Source organism: Microcaecilia unicolor, chromosome 3, assembly GCF_901765095.1.
Source record: "Microcaecilia unicolor chromosome 3, aMicUni1.1, whole genome shotgun sequence".
Taxonomy (NCBI): Eukaryota; Metazoa; Chordata; class Amphibia; order Gymnophiona; family Siphonopidae; genus Microcaecilia; species Microcaecilia unicolor.
Genome location: NC_044033.1, coordinates 266,768,742 through 266,792,093, shown reverse-complemented (window position 1 = coordinate 266,792,093; position 23,352 = coordinate 266,768,742). Strand labels below are relative to the sequence as shown.

At 46.8% G+C, this 23,352-nt stretch overlaps 1 protein-coding gene across 1 annotated transcript in view; it reads left to right on the top strand.

Moving 5' to 3' along the window:
• The window catches only part of NID1 (nidogen 1), a 249,834-nt gene that overhangs the window by 94,866 nt on the left and 131,616 nt on the right, over positions 1-23,352 (top strand). Inside the window, exons 5-8 of the mRNA XM_030194981.1 lie at positions 1,578-2,050; positions 8,023-8,172; positions 14,438-14,689; positions 18,169-18,369. Coding sequence (XP_030050841.1) covers positions 1,578-2,050; positions 8,023-8,172; positions 14,438-14,689; positions 18,169-18,369 — 1,076 coding nt within the window. The remainder of the gene's footprint in view (positions 1-1,577; positions 2,051-8,022; positions 8,173-14,437; positions 14,690-18,168; positions 18,370-23,352) is intronic.

Here is a 23,352-nt window from a genome sequence, read left to right as displayed (position 1 = left end):
AGCTGGACGCCTTTCTCCTGTGGGTACCCAAATCGGTATAATTGAAAGCTGATTTTGGGCGTCTTCAACTGCAATCTGTTGCGGAAATGGGCAAAGTTGGCGGGGGCGTGTCGGAGGCGTAGTGAAGGTGGGACTGGGGCATGTTTATCGGCCGAGGAGAGATGGGCGCCTTCGACCGATAATCGAAAAAAGAAAGGCGTTTTTAGCGCGAATTTGGGTCACTTTTTTTGGACCCTTTTTTATCACGAACAAGTCCCAAAAAGTGCCCTAAATGACCAGATGACCACCGGAGGGAATCGGGGATGACCACCCCTGACTCCCCCAGTGGTCACTAACCCCTTCCCACCAAAAAAAAAAAAACAACTTTAACAACTTTTTTCAAGCCTTTATGCCAGCCTCAAATGCCATACCCAGCTCCATCACAGCAGTATGCAGATCCCTGAAACAGTTGTTAGTGGGTGCAGTGGATGTCAGCCAGGTGGACCCAGGCCCACCCCCCCCTACCTGTTACACTTGTGGTGGTAAATGGGCTCCAAACCGCTCCCAAAACCCACTGTACCCACATCTAGGTGCCCCCCTTCAGCCATAAGGGCTATGGTAATGGTGTACAGTTGTGGGCAGTGGGTTTTGGGGGGGGGGGATTTGAGGGGCTCAGCACCCAAAGGAAGGGAGCTATGGACTTGGGAGGTATTTTACTTTTTTTTAAAACAAAATTGTTACAAGTGCCCCCTAGGGTGCCCGGTTGGTGTCCTGGCATGTGAGGGGGACCAGTGCACTACAAATCCTGGCCCCTCCCATGACCAAATGCCTTGGATTTGTTCATTTTTGAGCTGGGCGCCTTCGGTTTCCATTATCGCTGAAAAGCGAAACCGCCCAGCTCAAATCCGCACAAATCTGATGCATTTGCCCGGCAAAAACCGTATTATCGAAAAAAGATGGATGCCCATTTTTTTCAAAAATACGGTCTGTCCCGCCCCTTCACGTACCCGTTCTTGGAGATGCCCATGGAGATGGGCGTTTGCGTTCGATTATGCCCCTCACTGTCACCATGAGCTGGGAGGTGTGTCACCCTACAGCAGGAAAAAGTTTACAAAATGTAACTTCCATCATACTTCTACTCACATATGAGGTGGGTAGTTTTCAGTTAGACTATTTCTATGGTAAATCACTGTTTCACATGTGGAAATGGCTTTGAAAATTGCTTTCCGATGAGATAATTTTATAAGGAATGAGCTACAGTGGGCTGATATAAAATCATCAAATTAGGTGCTAGGAAAACACAGCACCCGCTTTTATGCAACATACATGTATGTGTTCCAGGAGGTGGAGTATGGGCAGAATGAGGGTGGGATCAGCACTTACATTGATATATACTGTACAAGCACAAAGTTATACATGCCTTGGCGCAGGTGTAGGTACAAAATCACTCCCCCTATGCCTAAGGGTTTTTTTTTTTTTAATTTTCAAGCAATGGTGTATCTCCAACAGCTCTGATCTCAAGATACTTACACTGACCCTGATGCTGTTCTGCTGATGTGTTTTACTTACTGACTTGACATTTGTTTTTCGCATTTTAGGAGCAGCAATTCTGGTAAGCAAGGAGTTTGGGTCTTTGATATTGGTAGTTCATCTAGCAACGTTGTGGCTGCTCAGATGGCTAGCATTGTTGGAGTCTCTGAGACTGTTATCCAGCACAGCTCCCATGGTGAAGAGTCACAGAATGCAAACTATGACAAGAGTTTTACTGAAGAGCATCCAACTTCATCCAACTATCAGCCCCCCGATGCAATAGATGAAGGTCATCAAGAAGTATTTTACGAAGTTCCCAACAACCGGGAAGACCAAAAGTATGTTGTCCATGATCCTCAACCTGCTGAAGATCCACAATATAAAATTCATCGGCACTCATCCCCTGGGAATCCTAACATTGACCAAGGCTCAAGCATAACTCCCTTGGGAATCCAGCCTGCTCAGTTTGAAGTCCCACTGTTCCCCCAGCAGAATCCTCAAGTTGTGGTTGTGGATGAAGAATTTGATAACACTGGAGTTGGTAAGGTTAATGAAACTGCCAAATAATTTATTGCTTAACCTTGTGAATCCATACTGGTTTACTTTTTATCTAATATAAAGCTCCTTGGGTTCAGCTGGAGTATTGTGTTCAGTACTGGTCTCCGTATCTCAAAAAAGATATAGTAGAATTGGAAAAGGTACACCGAAGGGCGACGAAAATGATAGTGGGGATGGGACGACTTTCCTATGAAGAGAGGCTGAGAAGGCTAGGGCTTTTCAGCTTGGAGAAGAGACGGCTGAGGGGAGATATGATAGAAGTGTATAAAATAATGAGTGGAATGGATCGGGTGGATGTGAAGCGACTGTTCACGCTATCCAAAAATACTAGGACTAGAGGGCATGAGTTGAAGCTACAGTGTGGTAAATTTAAAACGAATCGGAGAAAATTTTTCTTCACCCAACGTGTAATTAGACTCTGGAATTCGTTGCCGGAGAACGTGGTACGGGCGGTTAGCTTGACGGAGTTTAAAAAGGGGTTAGATAGATTCCTAAAGGACAAGTCCATAGACCGCTATTAAATGGACTTGGAAAAATTCCGCATTTTTAGGTATAACTTGTCTGGAATGTTTTTACGTTTGGGGAGCGTGCCAGGTGCCCTTGACCTGGATTGGCCACTGTCGGTGACAGGATGCTGGGCTAGATGGACCTTTGGTCTTTCCCAGTATGGCACTACTTATGTACTTATGTACTTATGACTTGAATGGATAGTAGAGCAAAATGATGGAAATGTTTTGGGCATGTTAACTATTATTAGCCTTGTTATCCTATAAGAAAACCAGCCTTATAAGATTATCTGCTTACTATCTTTTTTGTTTTCGAGAAGACAAGCAAACAAGTCTCTACCCCACCAGCTCCCTAGTTGCTAATACTGATTGGGACAAAATGTTGTCAGGCCAAGGTGGACCACTGTCAAACTTGTGAGTTTTTGTACCAAGTAGAGCGCTGCTGAGCCGGGTACTCAGACCAGGTTCTGCTTGGCGGCCAGACAACCCCGGGTTTCACCTGCGCTGATTGCCGTTCCCCAGAGGTTGAGCCCCTAGGTGCGGGCGGCCTGCAAGACTTACGAGACGGAGCTGGGAGCGGGGCGGTGAACATATCGGCCAGTAAGGCAGCAGACAAGAAAGTGAATCCAGGTACAGGCAAAGTCAATAGGCAGGCAGCAGGCAAAGGAGAGTGATCCAGGAACAGGCAATGTCAACAGGCAAGCAGCAGGCAGGGGAGTAAGCCAGGTTCAGGCAAGAGAGTAATCCAGACACAGATAAAGTCAGTAGGCAGTCAGCAGGTCAAGAGAGTAATTCAGGCACAGGTAAAGTCAGTAGGCAGGCAGCAGGTCGAGGGTAATCCAGGTACAGGCAAAGTAAGTAGGCAGGCACCAGGTCAAGAGAATAATCCAGGTACAGGCAAAGTCACTAGGCAGGCAGCAGGTCAAGAGAGTAATCTAGGCACAGGTAAAGTCAATGGGCAGGCAGCAGGCAAGTAATCCAGGTACAGGCAAAGTCAGCAACAAGGGACAAGTAGTTAAGAAGCAAACTACTGAGCAAGTAACACCTACCAAAGTGGAAGCCGAAGCATGGAGTCCAGGAAGAGCTCAGCTGATAAAGTGCTGGCGTCTGACATCAGCAGGAACCAGAAGGGAGAAGGAGCACAGCCATAGGACAAGAGCAGGGGAAGGAGGAACTGGAAGACCAATAGGAGAGAAGCAAGGGAAGCCAGGCAGAGGGAGAGCAGACACAGGTACATGGAAGCAAAGCAATTAAGGAGCCTGCAACCACTGCTCTTTGAACAAACTCAGAGAAGAACTACACACACGGCTCAGGGCAGTGCCAGTCAAGTGTGCCTGTCGACGGGACCCCGCGCAGCCCGAGGACGCCGCTTGCGTTGAGTTAGGGGACATGACAACCACCTTGTTCCATTGCCTTTGTCCTTATGCAGGGAAGGACTAAGCCATAGGCAAACTAGACATGTACCTAGGGCCTAAATGTTTAAGAGGGGGTCCTCTCAGATGTGCTATTTCAGTGGCCCCCAAAGTAGATTTTTGCAGTGATGAATCAGTGACTGGCAGAAAGAGAATTGGAGGGGCGAGACAAAAGCCACCACTGCCCTCAGAGTTCTGTATATCTTCCTTAATCTCTGTGCATTATCCTCCAGTTGACAGGAGGAGACTGTGTGCAGCACTTTTTAACCTGCCACTTTCTCCTCTGCTGTTTTTTTTTTCCTGTAGTCTGAATCACAAGGGGAAGGTGAGGCTTTTGTGGGAATTTTAAATGTATGGATATTTCAAGGCGGGGTGGGGGGTGGGCAATGTGCTTCTTTGCCTAAGGTTAGGGCAAAGTGTGTTATGTTGTTTTGGGTTTTTTAGTCTGCCTCTACCTGAGCAGTCCAGGGCAGATCAAACATATAAATTGCGAGTGACCGTACTCACCCGCAAATGCGCAGTAGAGACCAAACTTTCAAGGAGCAACACTCCAAGCCCCGCCTCCACCAGCAGCTCCTGTTCTGGACGTAATGCAGCCAATAGGGAGGGAAGGAGGGGGCGTGGAAATCAGAGGGGGAGGAGCCATGTACATCGGAGGTGCATAACAAATCTGCAACTATGGAGGCGGGCATGGAACTCGCCAACGGGAGGGACGGTGGAGGCGTGCAAAACGGCGCAGGATGGAGGGAGGGAGACAAGGGTGATGCAGTACACACACACAGAACAAGTCAGGAACACAGGACAGAGGACAGTTGGTGGAAATCGGACGGAGAGGGGCGAAGGAGGGGGCGTGGACATCCGTGGGGGAGGGAGGGAGGATGGACAAGCACAAGGATAGGAGCAGAGGGAGGAGCCGTGGAAATCGCTCTCAAATGGCAGGCTCTCTGTTCGACATGGCATGGAGGGGGCGTGGAAATCTGAGGGGGAGGAGCCATGTACATCGGAGGTGCACAACAAATCTGCAACTACGGAGGAGGGCATGGAACTCGGCAACGGGAGGGACGGTGGAGGAGGGAGGGAGACAAGGGTGATGCAGTACACACACACAGAACAAGTCAGGAACACAGGACGGAGAGGGGCGAAGGAGGGGGCATGGACATCCGTGGGGGAGGGAGGGAGGGAGGGTGGACAAGCACAAGGATAGGAGCAGAGGGAGGAGCCGTGGAAATCGCATGGGGGGGAGCAGCAGTGTAAATCGCTGGGAAATGGCAGGCTCTAGGGAGGGACAGCAGGACCACTACTATTTTCACTCAGACAACAGGAAGGAGATCTGTTGTTGGATATGGGCATGGAAATCGGAGCAGGAGGCAGGACAGGAGGGGGCGTGGACATCAGAGGGGGTAGGAAGGGGCAGACTGGACAAAAACTAGGATAGCAGCAGAGGGAGGAACCGTGGAACAAAGATAACCAATGGCCAGAACTGCTACCATCCGGGGAGGAGCCAATGCGGAGAAACTAATGCAGGAGAGAAGAGAACCACCAGAAACCAAGCAGGGATCCAAAACTGTTCAGGAGGCCAACAGCAAAAGGTAAGCACGTGCATTCACTCGCTGCATGCACACACACACACGTCCTGCTTTGCTGCAAGCAAAGGCATACCTGTCACGCCCCTTTGGCTCACTGAACAGCACCAGTCAGCAGAAGGGGCGGAACAACAACAACATGTATGGGAGGGGGGGGGGGGGGGGGAAGAGACCTGCACGGGACTGCAAAATGAGCCTGCCTTTCAAACTGCTCCAACAACTGCCTACAAGGAGACACTGAACCTCCACTGAGACAGGGAGTACTAACAGCTCACTAGCACTCTCTCTCACTCACTCACTGTCTCACTCACACACACACACACACACACACACACACACACACACACACACACACACACACACTAGCAGCTCACACTTACTGTCAATTTGCCACATAAAAACACTTTCTCTTTCATTCTCACACACTGGCACACATACACAATATTAAACGAAGGGGTGGGGGAAGGCAAATAAAAACAAAACCCTGATTTGCACCTTGCAACAAATGGATATAAGGAGCCACTAACCACCACCACTGTGACAGCTCACTCTCATGCTCTGTCTCTTTCCCAGAAAGACACACTTTCTCTCTCACTCACTCACTCTCTCACCCAAGCACACACACACACAATATTAGAAGAAGGGGTGGGGGCAGGCGAAACAACAAGGAGCACTGATTTTAACCTAAACAAAAAAAAAACCCATAAGGACCAACTGACCCACTCCACTCTGACACCTCACTCTCATGCTCTTTGTCTGTTTCCCAGAGAGACACACTTTATCTATCACTCGCTGACTCACACACACACAATATTACAAAAAGGGGTGGGAAAAAAAAGCACTAATTTGTACCCTAAAATAACTCGCTATAAGGAGCCAATGACCCCCTCCACTGTGACAGGGAGTCCTAGCAGCTCACTGACACACACAAACTCACTTTTCAAAGCCCACAAACACCGGCTACAAGGAGCAACTAACACTCACTCTCTAATACACATACACGCTCTGTCTCTCACTCACACAGACGCACACACACACACACTTTCACACTGCACACTTTGTCTACCACACACACACACACACACAAAATATTACAAGGAGGGGTGCCAGACAACAGAAAAAAACATCAAACCATTGACCCTCCACTGTGACAAGGAGTACTACCACCTCACTCTCACACAGACACACACTTTCTCTAACACTCTCTCTCTCACACACACTCAGCTACAACAACATTACAACTGATTTGAACTACTGTGACAAATCAGAACAAGAAAAGGACTGTAATAAAACAGAAACACTACTATTAAAAAAGCAACCTAAAACAACTAATATGCCACGACGAAAACTAGACACCACAGGAACTGAGCTGGCAGCTCATGATTTAGAATTGAAGAGGAGGAAAGCTCAAAGAGATAGAATTAGACATGAAAATAAAACAGAAACACAAAAACATGCAGAAAAGGAAAGAGTACGCAATTACAGAAAACATCACAGTGAACTACAAAAACATGAAGAAAGACACAGACGTCAACAATCAAGAATCAACAAACACTTAATGGACCTTCAAATGACAAAGACACAAAGCTTTAAGAACATTACAAGAGTTTCAGGAAAAAAATATAAACAGTAGCAGCCTTGGCAACTTTTGCGAAATCTGTGAACATTGTCATGCAAAACACTTTAAAAATGAGAGACCAACAGATAAGAAGTTTAATGTTTGCTGCAATAAAGGGTCTATACATTTACCGCCTATAACTACAAATGAATACATTAAGAACTTGATGACTGCACAAGATCCAGATTCAAAAACATTTATGAAAAATATACGATCATATAATAGTGCATTAGCATTTGTATCAGTGGGAGCAAAAATTAATGTCCCTAGAGGTTTTTGGACCATACTGTTTCAAAATATACGGACAAATGTAAAAATCAATTATTAAATGTTTTCCCCCCTTATTTAATTTCTTTTTTTCATTAATCGATGGAGGGGAGGGCAGGGGACAGAGGAGGGTGGCTGCACATGGGGTGAGGGAAGAGGACAGAGGACGGTTGCTGGACATGAGGGAAGAGCAGGGGACAGAGCACAGTTGCTGCACATGGAGGTGAAATTTAAAAAAAACGCCCGTTTTAACGGGCTTAACGGCTAGTTACAATATAAGAAAAACCAGATTAGAAAATCTGGGGCCACAAAAGTACAAAATATTACAAGTCAGAACCCTGTACATTTAATGTGCTATTTCTGAGCACATCTAAACCTGTCCTACTATTTCTTCATGCCTGTTGTTACCTGCTGACTTGATTTCTTGTCAAGTTTTCTGATAAGGAAAAAACAACTCTGTTAACGATGCATTTATCACAGTGAAATTCACATGATAGACATTGGTGTAACCATGGGTTAAGGTCTGTACTGAGGAAAGATGCCAGTCATCATATTTTCTTTTTTTTCAGTATTCCATTATAATACGGGCAATCAGCAAACCTGCGCTACTAACCGCCATCGGTGCTCTGTACATGCTGTGTGCAGAGACTATTCAACTGGCTTTTGTTGCAGATGTGTGCCTGGTTATTATGGTAATGGACGACAATGTGTTGAAGAAGGTAGTTTTTAAATTTTTTTTGTACTTATTTAATAACATATGCTAGATTGTCATTCTTGTAACTTAAGAAATAGATATACAGTACTTTAACATGTAATAAAAATAGCTTTATTCTGATCGTCATATTGCAGAGATGCATACCTTAGTACCTATTGTTAATATACATCAAATATAGTAGGAATAGTCACTTGGTCGGGCTGCACAAAGAAATAGGAGTGACTAATTTCTCTTTCCTGTAAATTCATGCAAAGGATAATGCTTGGACACCAGTCATTGCTGCATATGGTAGGGATGTGTATTCATTTTAAATCTCACAGGTCCCAGAACAGACCCATATTGATTTTTCCATTTGGAAAAATAACTATTTAATTATCCTCTCTGTTTTCTGTTTTTAGCTTGTTTCCAATCTACCATAGTGTGCTGTCTTCCAAACCATGATTTTTTTTTTTTAATTTAACAAGGAATCTGTGATGGGGACTTTCGTCAAATGCCTTCTGAAAATCTAAATGCATTATATCAGTTGTCTTACCTTTATTCATATTTGTTTATACCAGACTTGTCCAACCTTTTTGTTATCAGGGGCCACATTTAATATTTCATAAGATTCGGAGGGCCAAGACACGCATACTCATACACACGCTTACACTCTCCCCCATTCCCCTCCCAGCTTCTCTTACATGTCCCCCTCCTGCCCTGAAGACTTCACTAGACCACCAGGGTGGCTTCATGTGCGTGCCAGGAGGGCACCCTGCGGCTCAGGGGAGAGGAGGCAAGGAGACAGATCGTGATAATGGCGGGGAATGGGAAGGAGTGCCGCGGGGCCCTGTGCAACCGCTCCTGCCTAAGACCGGCCCTATCTTTTTTTTCTCTCTTATGTAATATTCACCAAGTCTCTTTTTTTCTCTCTCTCTCTATCATGTAACCCCACCCCAACCTTCACCCAGTCTCTCTCTCTCGTGTAACTTCTCTTATATAACCCTCCAGCCTTCACCTAATCTTTTTCTTTCTCTCTCTCATGTAACCCCCCCCCCCCAGCCTTCACCCAGTCTTTCTCTCTCTCATGTAACCCTCCCCCACCTTCAACCAGTCTCTTTTTTTCTCATGTAACCCTCCCAGCCTTCAACCAGTCTTACTCTTTCATGTAACCCTCCCCTCCAGCCTTCACCCAGTCTTTTTTTTTTCTCTCTCTCTCAGGTACCCCCAGCCTTCACCCAGTCTTTTTTTTTTTTTTCTCTCTCTCTTAGGTACCCCCAGCCTTCACACAGTCTTTTTGTCACCAATGTAACCCTCCTAGCCTTCACCCAGTCTTTCTCTCTCGTGTAACTTCTCTTATGTAGGCCCCCAGCCTTCACCCAGTCTTTTTTTTCTCTCTCTCTCATATGTAAACCCCCCCCCCCAGCCTTCAACCAGTCTGTTTTTTTTTCCTCTCATGTAACCCTCTCCCCGGGCCTTCACCCAGTCTCTTTTTTTTCTCTCTCATGTAACCCCCCCAGCCTTCAACCAGTCTCTCTCTCTCTCTCTCTCTCTCTCTCTCTCTCTCTCTCTCTCTCATGTAACCCTCCCCCACCTTCACCCAGTCTCTTTTTTTTTCTTTCTCTCTCTCATGTAACCCTCCCCCACCTTCACCCAGTCTCTTTTTTTTTTCTCTCTCTCTCTCTCTCTCTCATGTAACCCTCCCCCACCTTCACCCAGTCTTTTTTTTTTTTCTCATGTAACCCTCCCAGCCTTCAACCAGTCTTTCTCTTTCATGTAACCCTCCCCTCCAGCCTTCCCCCAGTCTTTTTTTCTCTCTTATGTAACCCCTCCAGCCTTCTCCCAGTCTTTTTTTTCTCTCTCATGTAACCCCCCCCAGCCTTCACCCAGTCTCTTTTTTTTTTCTCTCTCATGTAACCCCCCCCAGCCTTCAACCAGTCTCTCTCTCTCTCTCTCACTCTCATGTAACCCCCCCCCAGCCTTCACCCAGTCTTTTTTTTTCTCTCTCATGTAACCCCCCCCCAGCCTTCAACCAGTCTCTCTCTCTCTCTCTCTCTCTCTCTCATGTAACCCTCCCCCACCTTCACCCAGTCTCTTTTTTTTTTCTCATGTAACCCTCCAAGCCTTCAACCAGTCTTTCTCTTTCATGTAACCCTCCCCTCCAGCCTTCCCCCAGTCTTTTTTTTCTCTCTTATGTAACCCCCCCAGCCTTCACCCAGTCTCTTTTTTTTCTCTCTCATGTAACCCCCCCAGCCTTCACCCAGTCTCTTTTTTTTCTCTCTCATGTAACCCCCCCAGCCTTCAACCAGTCTCTCTCTTTCATGTAACCCTCCCCTCCAGCCTTTTTTCCTCTCTCTCATATACCCCTAGCCTTCACCCAGTCTTTTTTCTCTCTCGTGTAACTTCTCTTATGTAACCCCCCAGCCTTCACCCAGTCTTTTTTTTCTCTCTCTCTCATGTAAACCCCCCCCCAGGCTTCACAGTCTTTTTTTTTTTTTTCTTTCTCTCTCTCATGTAACCCCCCTCCCCCCAGCCTTCAACCAGTCTCTTTTTTTTTTTCTCTCTCTCTCATGTAACCCCCCACCCCCGGCCTTCAACCAGTCTCTTTTTTTTCTCTCTCTCTCTCTCTCAAGTAACTTCTCTTAAGTAACCCCCAGCCTTCACCCAGTCTTTTTTCTCTCTCATGTAACTCCCCCCAGCCTTCACCCAGTCTGTTTTTTTCTCTCTCTCATGTAACCCTCCCTAACCTTCACTCATGTAACTCCCCCTAACCTTCAGCCAGTCTCTTTTTTTTCTCTCTCTCTCTCATGTAACCCCCCCCTAACCTTCAGCCAGTCTCTTTTTCTCTCTCTCTCTCTCTCTCATGTAACCCTCCCTAACCTTCAACCAGTCTTTTTTTCTCTCTCTCACATGTAAACCCCCCAGCCTTCATCCAGTCTGTTGTTTTTCTCTCGGTCTCTCATGTAATCTCCTCCCCAGCCTTCACCTTGTCTTTTTTTCTGTCTCTCATGTACCCCCAGCCTTCACCCAGTCTTTCTCTCCCATGTAACCCTCCTAGGTTTCACCCAGTCTTTTTTTTTTTCTGTCTTAATCCACCAAGTCTCTTTCTTTTTTCTCTCTCTCTCATGTAACCCTACCCCAACCTTCACCCAGTCTTGCTCTCTCTCATGTAACTTCACCCAGTCTTTTTTTTCTCTCTCTCAGGTAACCCCCTGTGGCGAGTGGGTTTCCAAGCCTATGACCTGTATTCTTTCATGAAATGCATTTCCCTTGCATGGCCAGCAGGTGGTGACTGTCTTTTGTTTGTAAAGTTGTTACAGAACTGTCATTTCTTTTTCCTGCTAAAAGCTTAAGCTGTGAGGTAATTTTTTTAGTCTCAGATAAGAGAGTGGAAAGAGAAGGTTCTCTCTTCCTGAGACCCTGTGAACAGTTATCCTTCATGACCTGTGAGCAGCTATATATTGTTCCTGAACTCTCCAGATACTACTTAAGTAGTATATAAATGTTAGCTAGTTTTCATGTTTATTTCCTTGTTTGCTATTTTCCATCTGTTTTATATGGATCACTGTTCTACTGTGACAATAAAACTGATTAGTTTGACTCTGCTGTCCTGGACTGACTAAGAATCCTGGTGGTTTGTGTGTTTGGTCTGTGGGTGCTTTCTGGGAACTGTGGGATCCTTGAGAGTGTGACCCCTGTAACCTAGAAATCACTGGGGAATAACCTGAGAGTGGGAAACTTGTCCAGAGGCAAGTGAGACCCAGTCGGTGAAGTGGAGGGTGATAATATAGAGCACAAGCGGCAGGTGCAGGCAGACCTGAGCTGTACTGGGGACAGACCCTCCTTGTGGCCACAGGTTTTTTTGTGACCCCCCCCCCCCCCCCCCAGTCTTCACCAAGTCTCTTTTTCTCTCATGTAATGCCCCCAGCCTTTAACCAGCCTCCTTTTTTTTTCTCTCTCGTGTAACCCTCCGAGCCTTCACCCAATCTTTTTATTTTTCTCATGTAACCCTCCTGGCCTTCACCCAATCTTTTTCTATATCTCTTTCATGTAACCCTCCCCTCCAGCCTTCACCCAGTCTCTTTTTTTTTTTTTTCTCTCTCTCTCATGTTACCCTCCCATCCTTCACCCAGTCTTTTTCATCAGTTTTCAGCTACAGATTCTTGCTGTGGAATCCCTGCTTCCCCACTGACTCCTCTGTCAATGAGCTTGAGCTGTGTGGCACTGGAAGTTCAGGTTGGTCTCAGAGTTTTAAGTCTCATGAGACTTGAAACTGCAAGACCAATCTGAGCTTTCAGTGCCGAGTATCATAAGCTCATGGATGGATGATTTGAGTGGGGGGAAGCAGGGATCCCATGGCAAAAATCTGCATTGACCTCTCACCCCCCCCCCCCCCCAAATGCTGAGCTTCTGCAGGCCAAGAGGAGGCACTTGGTGGACACGCCTGGTTTATACCCTTAAAAAAAATCTAATACGTTGGTAAGGAAAACTTTTTTTTTCTTAAACCCATGCTGACTCATTTCCATTATATCTCATCTATATGGTCAGTAATAGTTTTGCCTGGTGCCAATGTCAGACTCATTGTGCCCCTCATATCTTAAAAAAAAAAAACCCAAAATAAAACAAAATACATTGGCCATCTTGCTGCCCTCTGATACTGTGATTTGTTAAATGATAGGTTAGAGATTAGTAGTAACAGGTGAGCAATTTCAGAGCTCTGGGATAGAGAATGACACAGAGACAAAGTTTGTCTCCACCCCACCCTGTCCCTGCAGACCCTGTTTCCATCCTCGCCCCGTCCCCTTAGGTTCTGTCCCCAACCCATCCCTGTGGACTCTGTCCTCACCTGCAGAGGCCTCAAACACTTGATTTTATATTTAAATATTTTTATTCAATTATGAAAAAGCCACAGTATGCTGTACAACAGTTTATAAATCAAAAATAGAAAACAGTTGTAACAACGAGCAACTATAATAACCCCACCACTACTACCCTCTACCCTTCCAACCCCAACAATAGCTGACTTCTACTACTCCAAGGAATCCTAATCCGCCCTGTTAAAACGTCCAGGGGTACAAAATACAACCCACTGTATATGCCTAATGGGGGAGAAATATGCCTTATGAAGCACTGTTATGATTTTTTAATCTGTGGATGAATAAGTCATCAACAATAGCAGGATTCAGTCTAGCTCTCCTGTCTTCCACAGTCCTCCCAGCAATAGAAAATGTCTTCTCAGAAGATGTGCTGGTAGCAGGAATGTACAGGATCTCCCATGCAAATGTTGCTAGTCATGGCCAGCATGTTTGCTTGTTTTTCCCAAAAAATCAAAATATCATCATCTGCATCACTCAAATAACAATCCAGTTCAGGAACAGGCTTGAAAGTAGAAAATGACACGAGGACAAAGTTTGTCCCTATCCCTGCCCTGTCCCCACAGGATCTGTCCCTGCCCCCACGGTTATCGTGGGTCCCCATGTCATTCTGTACTCTGGGGTAAATACCATCCACTTCTGGTGTTTTTTTAAAATTCTTTGTCAATTTACGTTATTGTGTCATGAAAATTTACAGTTATTTTGTTTTAGTTATCCCAGATCAGTACATCAAAGAATGTTTTTGATGTGGGTATGACCCCCAACATCTTCCTCGGGAAAGACTGAAGCAAATAATTCATTTAAGAGGGAGAAGTTATCAAGTTGTGTTAGGGCTTTAAGTCACGTTATTTGTCCCTTAATGTGCCTTAAAGGGCCCTAACACAGGTTGACTATTTCTACCTGCAGCAATATTTGAGTCACCACAGGATACATAGTTAGGAGATGTAAAACATGCAAATGCAAGTAAAACAGCTCATTACTATATAAAAACCATAATGTGACTTGTGACACACTTGTCTTTAGATTGTACACCTGTCTTTTAGATTGTAAGCTCCTTGAGCAGGGACTGTCTTTCCATGTTAAATTGTACAGCGCTGCGTAACCCTAGTAGCGATTTAGAAATGTTTAGTAGTAGTAGTAGTAGTAAAATAACCCTAGCTAAAAGCTGAGTTTGTTACTATGCTGGGAGCATCAGACCTCAGAGGTATGGCCTGATTCTCCTGGGTCTAATCTTAAAGGGGCCAAGAAGCTGCTGTTAATCTCCCTCATCACTCCCCCCCCCCAATCCACCCCCCCCCCCCATTTCAGCAAGGACCTCAGGAGTGGACCCTTACCTGGTGGTCCAGTGGGTGATAAGTGACAGAATACAGTACAAGCGTTTGACCTTCTAAATGAAATGTTTCTTAATATCTTTGTCAGGAACACCTCAGCGTGTGAATGGAAAAGTGAAAGGGAGACTCTTCGTGGGCAGCAATCCAGTTCCTATGGTGTTTGAGAACATTGACCTACATTCCTATATTGTGGTAAATGATGGGCGAGCGTACACTGCCATTAGCACAATATCAGAGTCACTGGGCTATTCCTTGCTCCCTCTTGCTTCTATTGGAGGTGTTATTGGTTGGATGTTTGCACTGGAGCAGCCACAGTATAAAAATGGATTCAGCATTACAGGTAATTTTATTTATTTGAAAATTTAGCTTTTCTTTTATAAGCAAGAATCAACCCTGAAGCTGGCTGGTTCCTTTTCGCAATCTTCATTACAAAAATTTTACAAAACCATTTAAATAATTTACTTGGCATATTTCATAGATCTAAGGTAATTCAATATTATGTTTCCTCAAAACACACACACAGTACTTCTATTGAATAATTGCAGTAACTCTGCTTGCTGGTTTTCCTTAAATATCTGTTTTTTTAAACACTATGTGGAAAGTTCTTAACCCATGGTATCATGCACTTATAACTGTAAAAGACTTGCTCAGAAGTTGAAAATACGCCACCAGTCTATTTAGAAATATTTTAAAGCTGAGAAATACTGGGGTCCATATTCAAAGTGATTGAACAAGCCAGAAATGGCTCCTGGCCAGTTAAATCGCCTGTTTGGGGCTAACCACTAATTTTGAGTGGCACTTAACCGGTTAGTGCCAAACTGAAAACTAACAATTTTGAGGGGGTTCTGGGGGTGGAGTTGACAGTTGGCCGGCTAAATGCCTATATTCATCACTTAACAGGCCAGGTTAACCACACAAATAGGACCACATTGTTTAGTATACAGCTGTCTGGTTTTGCAGATCAGTCAGCTTTGTATATATAACTTATTCCCTTATTTATGATCTAGTAGGGCAAGTAGCTTAGAGGAAGAGTGCCTGTAGCTTATAGAATACTAAAGTTAGGTGCATATTTCCGACATGTAGGCATAAGCATATACACCAGTTCTATGGGTGGCATATGTACTTGTGTGTAACCGCATATATGCGCATGTACTGGTTATATATTAGCATTCTGTAAAGGAAAGTAAGTATCTAAATATAGATGCATTGTTATTGAATTGCCCTCTCAGTTCTTTATCTGATTTGCAGATCTCTAGCACAAATTCATACAGAATTTCTCTTACATCCTTCCACTTGCCCCCAGGTGAGAAACTGGCCTTTTCCAGTTAAAGAATACTTTTTCCTCTCTCCTCTGCTGGTCCACCCTTGCTCCTGTTTATGGTGGAAACAGTTTCATTGATGTTTCTTTAGGAGCTGTCTTGTCACAGAAACCGGCACGGAAGTTTAATGCTCAGGCAAACTAGTCATAAGCCTATGGCTCAGAATCAAGATGCGCCCACAACAAGCCTGCTGTCTCCTGCATGAGAATGTTAAAATCCTGAAATGGAATGCAGTGAACTTGGGGCCAGACTATGGTTACCGTTCAGTGGTTTTAGTTGAGGGGAGGGGGATTTTGGATTTTGCTCACACCTTTTTCAGGAGGGGTCAGCATTCCTTTATTTGGTGTGAACCCTAATGGTGGTATTGGGAGACTACTGCTAGAGGCCTAAAGAGCAAGATTTTGGAGGAGGGAACTGCTAGAGCAGGAGCAACCTGGAATTGCTTCTGCTCCCTGAACCCAGGAATCACGTCATAAGGGCTAGGGCTTGGTGGAAGGGGCGGTCAGTAGCACCCTAAATTTGTAAAGAAGAGATCAGCTTCAAAGATTAAATCATGGGGGGGGGGGGGGGGGGGCTTGTACTTAAAAACAGGTATAGGGAAAATTAAAATTAAAACCTTTCTACAGGTTGGGGGGGGCTACACAATTGATTAAATGGATTGGGGTGAGGACAGTTATTTTTACATTGGTGGTCTCTTTAACATGTTCCTGGAAGGAAATAAAGAACACCTCTTAAGGTGTTACTTTCAATGAATAATACAGCTTACAAGGTTTATTGCAAAATGCAGTGTTCATTCTCCATAATAATGAGGTGTTTTGACATAACTTGAATGCTCCACAGCTTATTATTTAACATGAATTACAGAAAAAAATCCTTCATTAAAGAGTGTTATTGCAAGTAACACGCATTATTGTTAATTGTCAGTGGAGGATGAAGTGATTTGTGTAAGATCATAAAGAGAATCAGTGGGATTCAGAAACTGTTTTTCCTGGTTCTCAGGCTGCTGTTTTAACCACTAGGTTTCTCCTTCACTTCCAGAAGTGAGAGGTGAGGTAGGGAAGAGGGCAGCTTGTGAAGGACCATAAAAGGAGGTCCCTCAGGGAAGAGGGGCAGGGCGAATGTGATTCTGCAGAAGATGGAGAAAAGGAGTGAATAGATACCTATAGTAGGACCCATTATTGTATAGATACTGTCAGGGTCAGACTTCCTTCCTGTGCTCTTTTTCCTAGAAGCTTTCTGTCACCTGTAAATTGTAAGTTTGCCACCTTAAATTGGCAACTCCTATAGATAAAGGCTTCTTTTGGTAAATGGAGGCATTAAAGGGTCATGGATTTGATAGGATTAAAGCCTTTCTGTGCTATAACCAAAGCAGTTTACATTTATTATGTACAGGTACTTTCTCTGTCCCTGTGGGCTCATAATCTGTGTTTTTGTACATGGGACAATGAAGGGTTAAGTGACTTGCCCAGAGTCATCTGGAACAAGTTGCTTTTCCAGTGTAGGTCCTTACTGACCACACCACTGTAGCATAGAGCTGTAAACCCTCAACAGCTTCAGTGGGAACTATACTTTAATTTCCAAATTACATTCTGGCTGAGAAGCCAAGATGGGAAAGCTGACACCTTGTCTCGAAAAGGGGAGAACTATCTTGACCCTCCAGAACAATAGGCTCCCTAATCAATTATCATTCATGCATGGTAGATTGTTGGGGCAGCCATTCTGGACCTGATATGTGCAGCAGAGAGGCAAGATCCCATGGTATGGAGCAGAGCAAGAGGAATTCCAATCACCCAAGTGCACCTTGCTGCACCAAGAACATGAAGGCTTTTTTTACAACCGTCTCTGGCTACAAGTAAATGTATGCAAATAAGATGTTGATATGTCTAATCTACCCCTGTGCTGCTACTTTGATTTCCAAATTACATATTGGCTGGGAAGTCAAAATGGGAAGGTTGGCTATAAATTATCTTTCAGCTGTATTGTACAATTTCCTTTATAAACATGCACTTGTAGGTCCATACACATACAGAGAAAAAACAGCAGAGGCAAAAAAGGTGATCTAGTGGATAATGAAATTACAAGCAGGGCTAAAAAGCAAAAACAGTCTCTTATAATGTACAGCGCGAGCAACTAAATTTCCAAATTTTTTAGATAATCTTTGAAGGAATCAATATGTCATAACGAATGCACAGCATTTCCAGGTTAGGAAAAGGTATGCAAAGGTATGAGACGGAGAAGCACTTTTTTCAGTTTCTCCATTTTTAAAATCGCTGCTTCTGCTATTCATGCTGGCAAATGGACCTGCACTCTGGCAAATTCTTTTAGGTATTTTAGAAAAGGCTCCTCATTCAGTAGAGCCTTTTGTAAAGTACAGGAGTAATTGTGGACATCCCGACCTGGATGTCTCAATTCTCTTCTCCGTACCCTATTTGAAAAGGACCTTACTGTAATCTACAATACTATAAACACTTATTTAAAAAAAATTTATCTTGCTTCATAGGTGGAGAGTTTATACGGCAAGCTGAAGTTACCTTCCTACCTAGTAATGACAAGGTGGTTATTAAGCAGCAGTTCACTGGCATCAATGAACATGGCCATCTCACCATCAGCACTGAACTAGAAGGAAGAGTTCCCCAAATCCCCTTTGGATCATCGGTCCACCTTGAACCATATACCGAACTTTATCATTCCTCAAGCTCTGGTAAGTTTTGTCTTTAAGTACATCTGTCTAATTTCATTTACTTTATTTTTGAGACTTACCCTAGCTGTGGTCTAGATGGGTTACAATAAATAAAATTACACTCCCTGATATTTAGCTGGTGGTGGACAGCATTTTGTTTTTGTCCACCGCCATAGCTGAAACTGCAAATTCAATGTTGGGCCCTGTCCAGGCTAATGCCTGTTTTTTTTTAAAGCCGGTTAGCACATGGCCGATTAAGTTAATATTCAGACTTAACTGGCCATGGGTTAGCAGATAATAGATAGGACAGCTATTAATGTGGTCTTATTTATCTGATAAACCTGGCTGGTTAAGTCTGAATATCGGCTTGTAACCTTGGGGTCATCTTTGACTCCTCTCTCTCCTTCTCTGCTCATATTCAACAGATTGCCAAAACCTGTCGTTTCTTCTCTATAACGTTAGCAAAATCCGTCCCTTCATCTCTGAGCACTCTACCAGAACCCTTATCCACACTCTTACCACCTCTTGTCTTGATTATTGTAACCTGCTTCTCACCGGCCTCCCTCTTAGCCATTTCTCTCCTCTTCAATCAGTCCAAAACTCTGCTGCGCGACTCATTTTCCGCCAAAGTCGCTATGCTCACATTAGCCCCCTCCTTAAGTCACTTCACTGTTTCCCTATCCGTTTCCGTATTCAGTTCAAGCTTCTCTTATTGACCTATAAGTGTATTCACTCTGCTGCTCCCCAGCACCTCTCCACTGTCATCTCTCCCTACGCCCCCCCTCGAGTACTCTGTTCTGTAGATAAATCTCTCTTATTTTTTTATTTATTTTTGTTACATTTGTACCCCGCGCTTTCCCACTCATGGCAGGCACAATGTGGCAGGCAATGGAGGGTTAAGTGACTTGCCCAGAGTCACAAGGAGCTGCCTGTGCCGGGAATCGAACTCAGTTCTTCAGTTCCCCAGGACCAAAGTCCACCACCCTAACCACTAGGCCACTCCTCCACATTATCCATCCCCTTCTCCTCTACTGCTAATTCTAGACTCCGTTCCTTTTGTCTTGCTGCACCCCACGCCTGGAATAGACTTCCCAAGCCTGTGCATCTAGCCCCGTCTTTGGCCGTTTTGAAGTCCAAACTTAAAGCCCACCTCTTTACCACTGCTTTTGACTCCTAACCACTACTCACTTGCCCTGTCCTTCAACCTCACCTATTATTCCCTTTACCTTTAATTGTTCTGTCTGTTTACCTGTCTTATCTGGATTGTAAGCTCTTTGAGCAGGGACTGTCTTTTTTGTGTATGGTGTACAGCACTGCGTATGCCTTGTAGCGTTATAGAAATGATAAATAGTATTCTCCGAGGACAAGCAGGCTGCTTGTTCTCACTGATGGGTTGACGTCCTCGGCAGCCCCCTCCATCGGAAAGTTTACTAGCAAAGGCCTTTGCTAGTCCTCGCGCGCCCATGCGCACCGCGCATGCGCGGCCGTCTTCCCGCCCGAAACCGGCTCGAGCCGGCCAGTCTTCTTTCGTTCGCGCTCGGTACGGTCGTGTTACGCCGTTCGTGCCCTAGAGAGTCGACCTCGCGCGTCCTTTTCGACGTGTTTTTCATTTCTTTTTCTCAAAAAAAAGTTCGGGAAGCGCTCCGGAAGTGTTCCGGAAGGCCCTTTCGGGTTTTCTGCCCTTCCCGTATTTCTCAGTTTTTTTGCCCCGTAAGTTTTCTTTCGTTGTCGGGGTAGGCCTTTTTTGGCCTCGGTCGAGATTTTTCTCCCTCTAAATTTTGGTGCTTCAATTTTCGCCATTTCGGCTTTTGATTTCGCCGGCGTGATTTTTCCGCCCATGACATCGAAGCCTTCCAGCGGCTTCAAGAAGTGCACCCAGTGCGCCCGGGTAATCTCGCTCACTGATAGGCACTCTGCGTGTCTTCAGTGTCTAGGGGCCCAGCACCGCCCTCAGAACTGTAGTCTGTGTTCCCTGTTACAAAGGCGGACTCAGGTAGCGAGATTAGCCCAGTGGAACGTTTTGTTCTCGGGCTCTTCGTCGGCATCGGCACCGGAGGCATCGAGTGCATCGACGTCGTCAGCGTCCGGACCATCTTCCTTGGCTGCCGCTCCATCGACTGCATCGAGGCATCGGGCCTCTGCATCGGCGCCGAGGCATCGGGCGACTGTATCGACGTCGGTGGTACCGAGACTTCGTCTGCTGATGTCGTCGGACGGAGGTGCATCGTCAGGAGTGCAGGTGAGGGCTGTCCATTCCCCTGCTGGTGGCGGTGAGCCTTCGGGTGGGTCTCCTCCTACCCTGAGGGCTCCTGCGGTACAGCCCCCCCGGGATCGACCTTCTTCGGTCTCGGCCCCGAGGAAGCGACGGATGGATTCTACGTCCTCCTCGTCGGTGCCGGGGAGCTCCGGTGACATGCTTCGGAAGAAGTCGAAGAAGCATCGACACCGGTCGCCCCCCCATGTTGGCACCGAGAGTTCTGGGTCGCCGAGGGATTCGGCACCCAGCAGGCATTGGCACCGAGAGGACCGCTCACCCTCTGTTCAGGAGGTGTCGATGCGCTCCGCTCTGGACAGCCCGGAACAGCCTCCTCGCCCGGAACAGGTTCTGACGTCGACGCCTGCATCGACCTCTCAGCCTTTCTCTGCAGCCGCTCTAAACGAGAGCCTCCGGGCCGTTCTCCCAGAGATTCTGGGAGAGCTGTTGCGCCCTACCCCTCCGGTACCGGCGGTGCTTGCGCCACCGGTACCGTCGAGTGTGGCGCCGGCTGGCCCATCGCCCAGGTTGAGGTCCCCGACGTCGGTACCGCGTGCGGTGCCGACCGCGGCCACCTCCCAGGAAGGCTCCCCGACTACGTCGGCGGAGGGAGCTTCGCCGATGCGGGCGAGGGACTCTTCCTCTCGATGCCCCCACCGTGGACGGGGTTCCACCGAGTCGAGCAGGGCGAGGTTGCAGACACAGGTTCGTGAACTTGTGTCTGACACCGAGGGTGAGGCCTCGTGGGAAGAGGAGGAAGACCCCAGATATTTCTCTGACGAGGAGTCTGAGGGTCTCCCTTCCGATCCCACTCCCTCTCCTGAAAGACAGCTTTCCCCTCCTGAGAGTCTGTCTTTTGCTTCCTTTGTCCGGGAGATGTCTACGGCCATCCCCTTCCCGGTGGTTGTGGAGGACGAGCCCAGGGCTGAAATGTTTGAGCTCCTGGACTATCCTTCTCCACCTAAGGAAGCGTCCACTGTTCCCTTGCACCATGTCCTGAAAAAGACATTGCTTGCGAACTGGACCAAGCCACTAAGTAATCCCCACATTCCCAAGAAGATTGAGTCCCAGTACCGGATCCATGGGGACCCAGAGCTGATGCGCACTCAGTTGCCTCATGACTCTGGAGTTGTGGATTTGGCCCTAAAGAAGGCTAAGAGTTCTAGGGAGCATGCTTCGGCGCCCCCGGGCAAAGACCCTAGAACCTTAGACTCCTTTGGGAGGAAGACCTACCATTCTTCTATGCTCGTGGCCAAGATCCAGTCTTACCAGCTCTACACGAGCATACACATGCGGAACAATGTGCGGCAGTTGGCGGGCTTGGTTGATGCTCTTCCCCCTGAGCAAGCCAAGCCTTTTCAGGAGGTGGTCAGGCAGCTGAAGGCGTGCAGAAAATTCCTGGCCAGAGGAGTTTATGACACTTTTGATGTTGCGTCCAGGGCCGCTGCTCAAGGTGTGGTGATGCGCAGGCTCTCATGGCTGCGTGCCGCCGACCTGGAGAATAGACTCCAGCAGCGGATTGCGGACTCGCCTTGCCGTGTGGACATCATTTTTGGAGAAAAAGTCGAGCAGGTGGTAGAGTCTCTCCACCAGCGGGACACCGCATTCGACAAGTTCTCCCGCCGGCAGCCTTCAGCCTCTACCTCTACAGGTAGAAGATTTTTCGGGGGAAGGAAGACTGGTCCCTATGCTTCTGGTAAGCGTAGGTACAATCCTCCTTCCCGACAGCCTGCGGCCCAGGCTAAGCCCCAGCGCGCTCGCTCTCGTCAGCAGCGTGCGCCTCAGCAAGGCCCCGCGGCTCCCCAGCAAAAGCAAGGGGCGAGCTTTTGACTGGCTCCAGCAGAGCATAGCCGACATCCAAGTGTCAGTGCCGGGCGACCTGCCGGTCGGGGGGAGGTTGAAAGCTTTTCACCAAAGGTGGCCTCTCATAACCTCCGACCAGTGGGTTCTGCAAATAGTCCGGCAAGGATACACCCTCAATTTGGCTTCAAAACCTCCAAATTGTCCACCGGGAGCTCAGTCTTACAGCTTCCAGCACAAGCAGGTACTTGCAGGGGAACTCTCCGCCCTTCTCAGCGCCAATGCGGTCGAGCCCGTGCCATCCGGGCAAGAAGGGCTGGGATTCTATTCCAGGTACTTCCTTGTGGAAAAGAAAACAGGGGGGATGCGTCCCATCCTAGACCTAAGGGCCCTGAACAAATATCTCGTAAAAGAAAAGTTCAGGATGCTTTCCCTGGGCACCCTTCTCCCCATGATTCAGCAAAACGATTGGCTATGCTCTCTGGACTTGAAGGATGCCTACACACACATCCCGATACTGCCAGCTCACAGACAGTATCTGCGATTTCAGTTGGGCACACGCCACTTCCAGTACTGTGTGCTACCCTTTGGGCTCGCCTCTGCGCCCAGGGTGTTCACAAAGTGCCTAGCTGTGGTAGCAGCGGCACTTCGCAGGCTGGGGGTGCACGTGTTCCCATATCTCGACGATTGGCTGGTGAAGAACACATCCGAGGCAGGAGCCCTGCAGTCCATGCAGATGACTATTCGCCTCCTGGAGCTACTGGGGTTTGTGATAAATTATCCAAAGTCCCATCTTCTCCCAGTGCAGAAACTCGAATTCATAGGAGCTCTGCTGGATTCTCGGACGGCTCGCGCCTATCTCCCAGAGACGAGGGCCAACAACTTGTTGTCCCTCGTCTCGCGGGTGCGAGCGTCCCGGCAGATCACAGCTCGGCAGATGTTGAGATTGC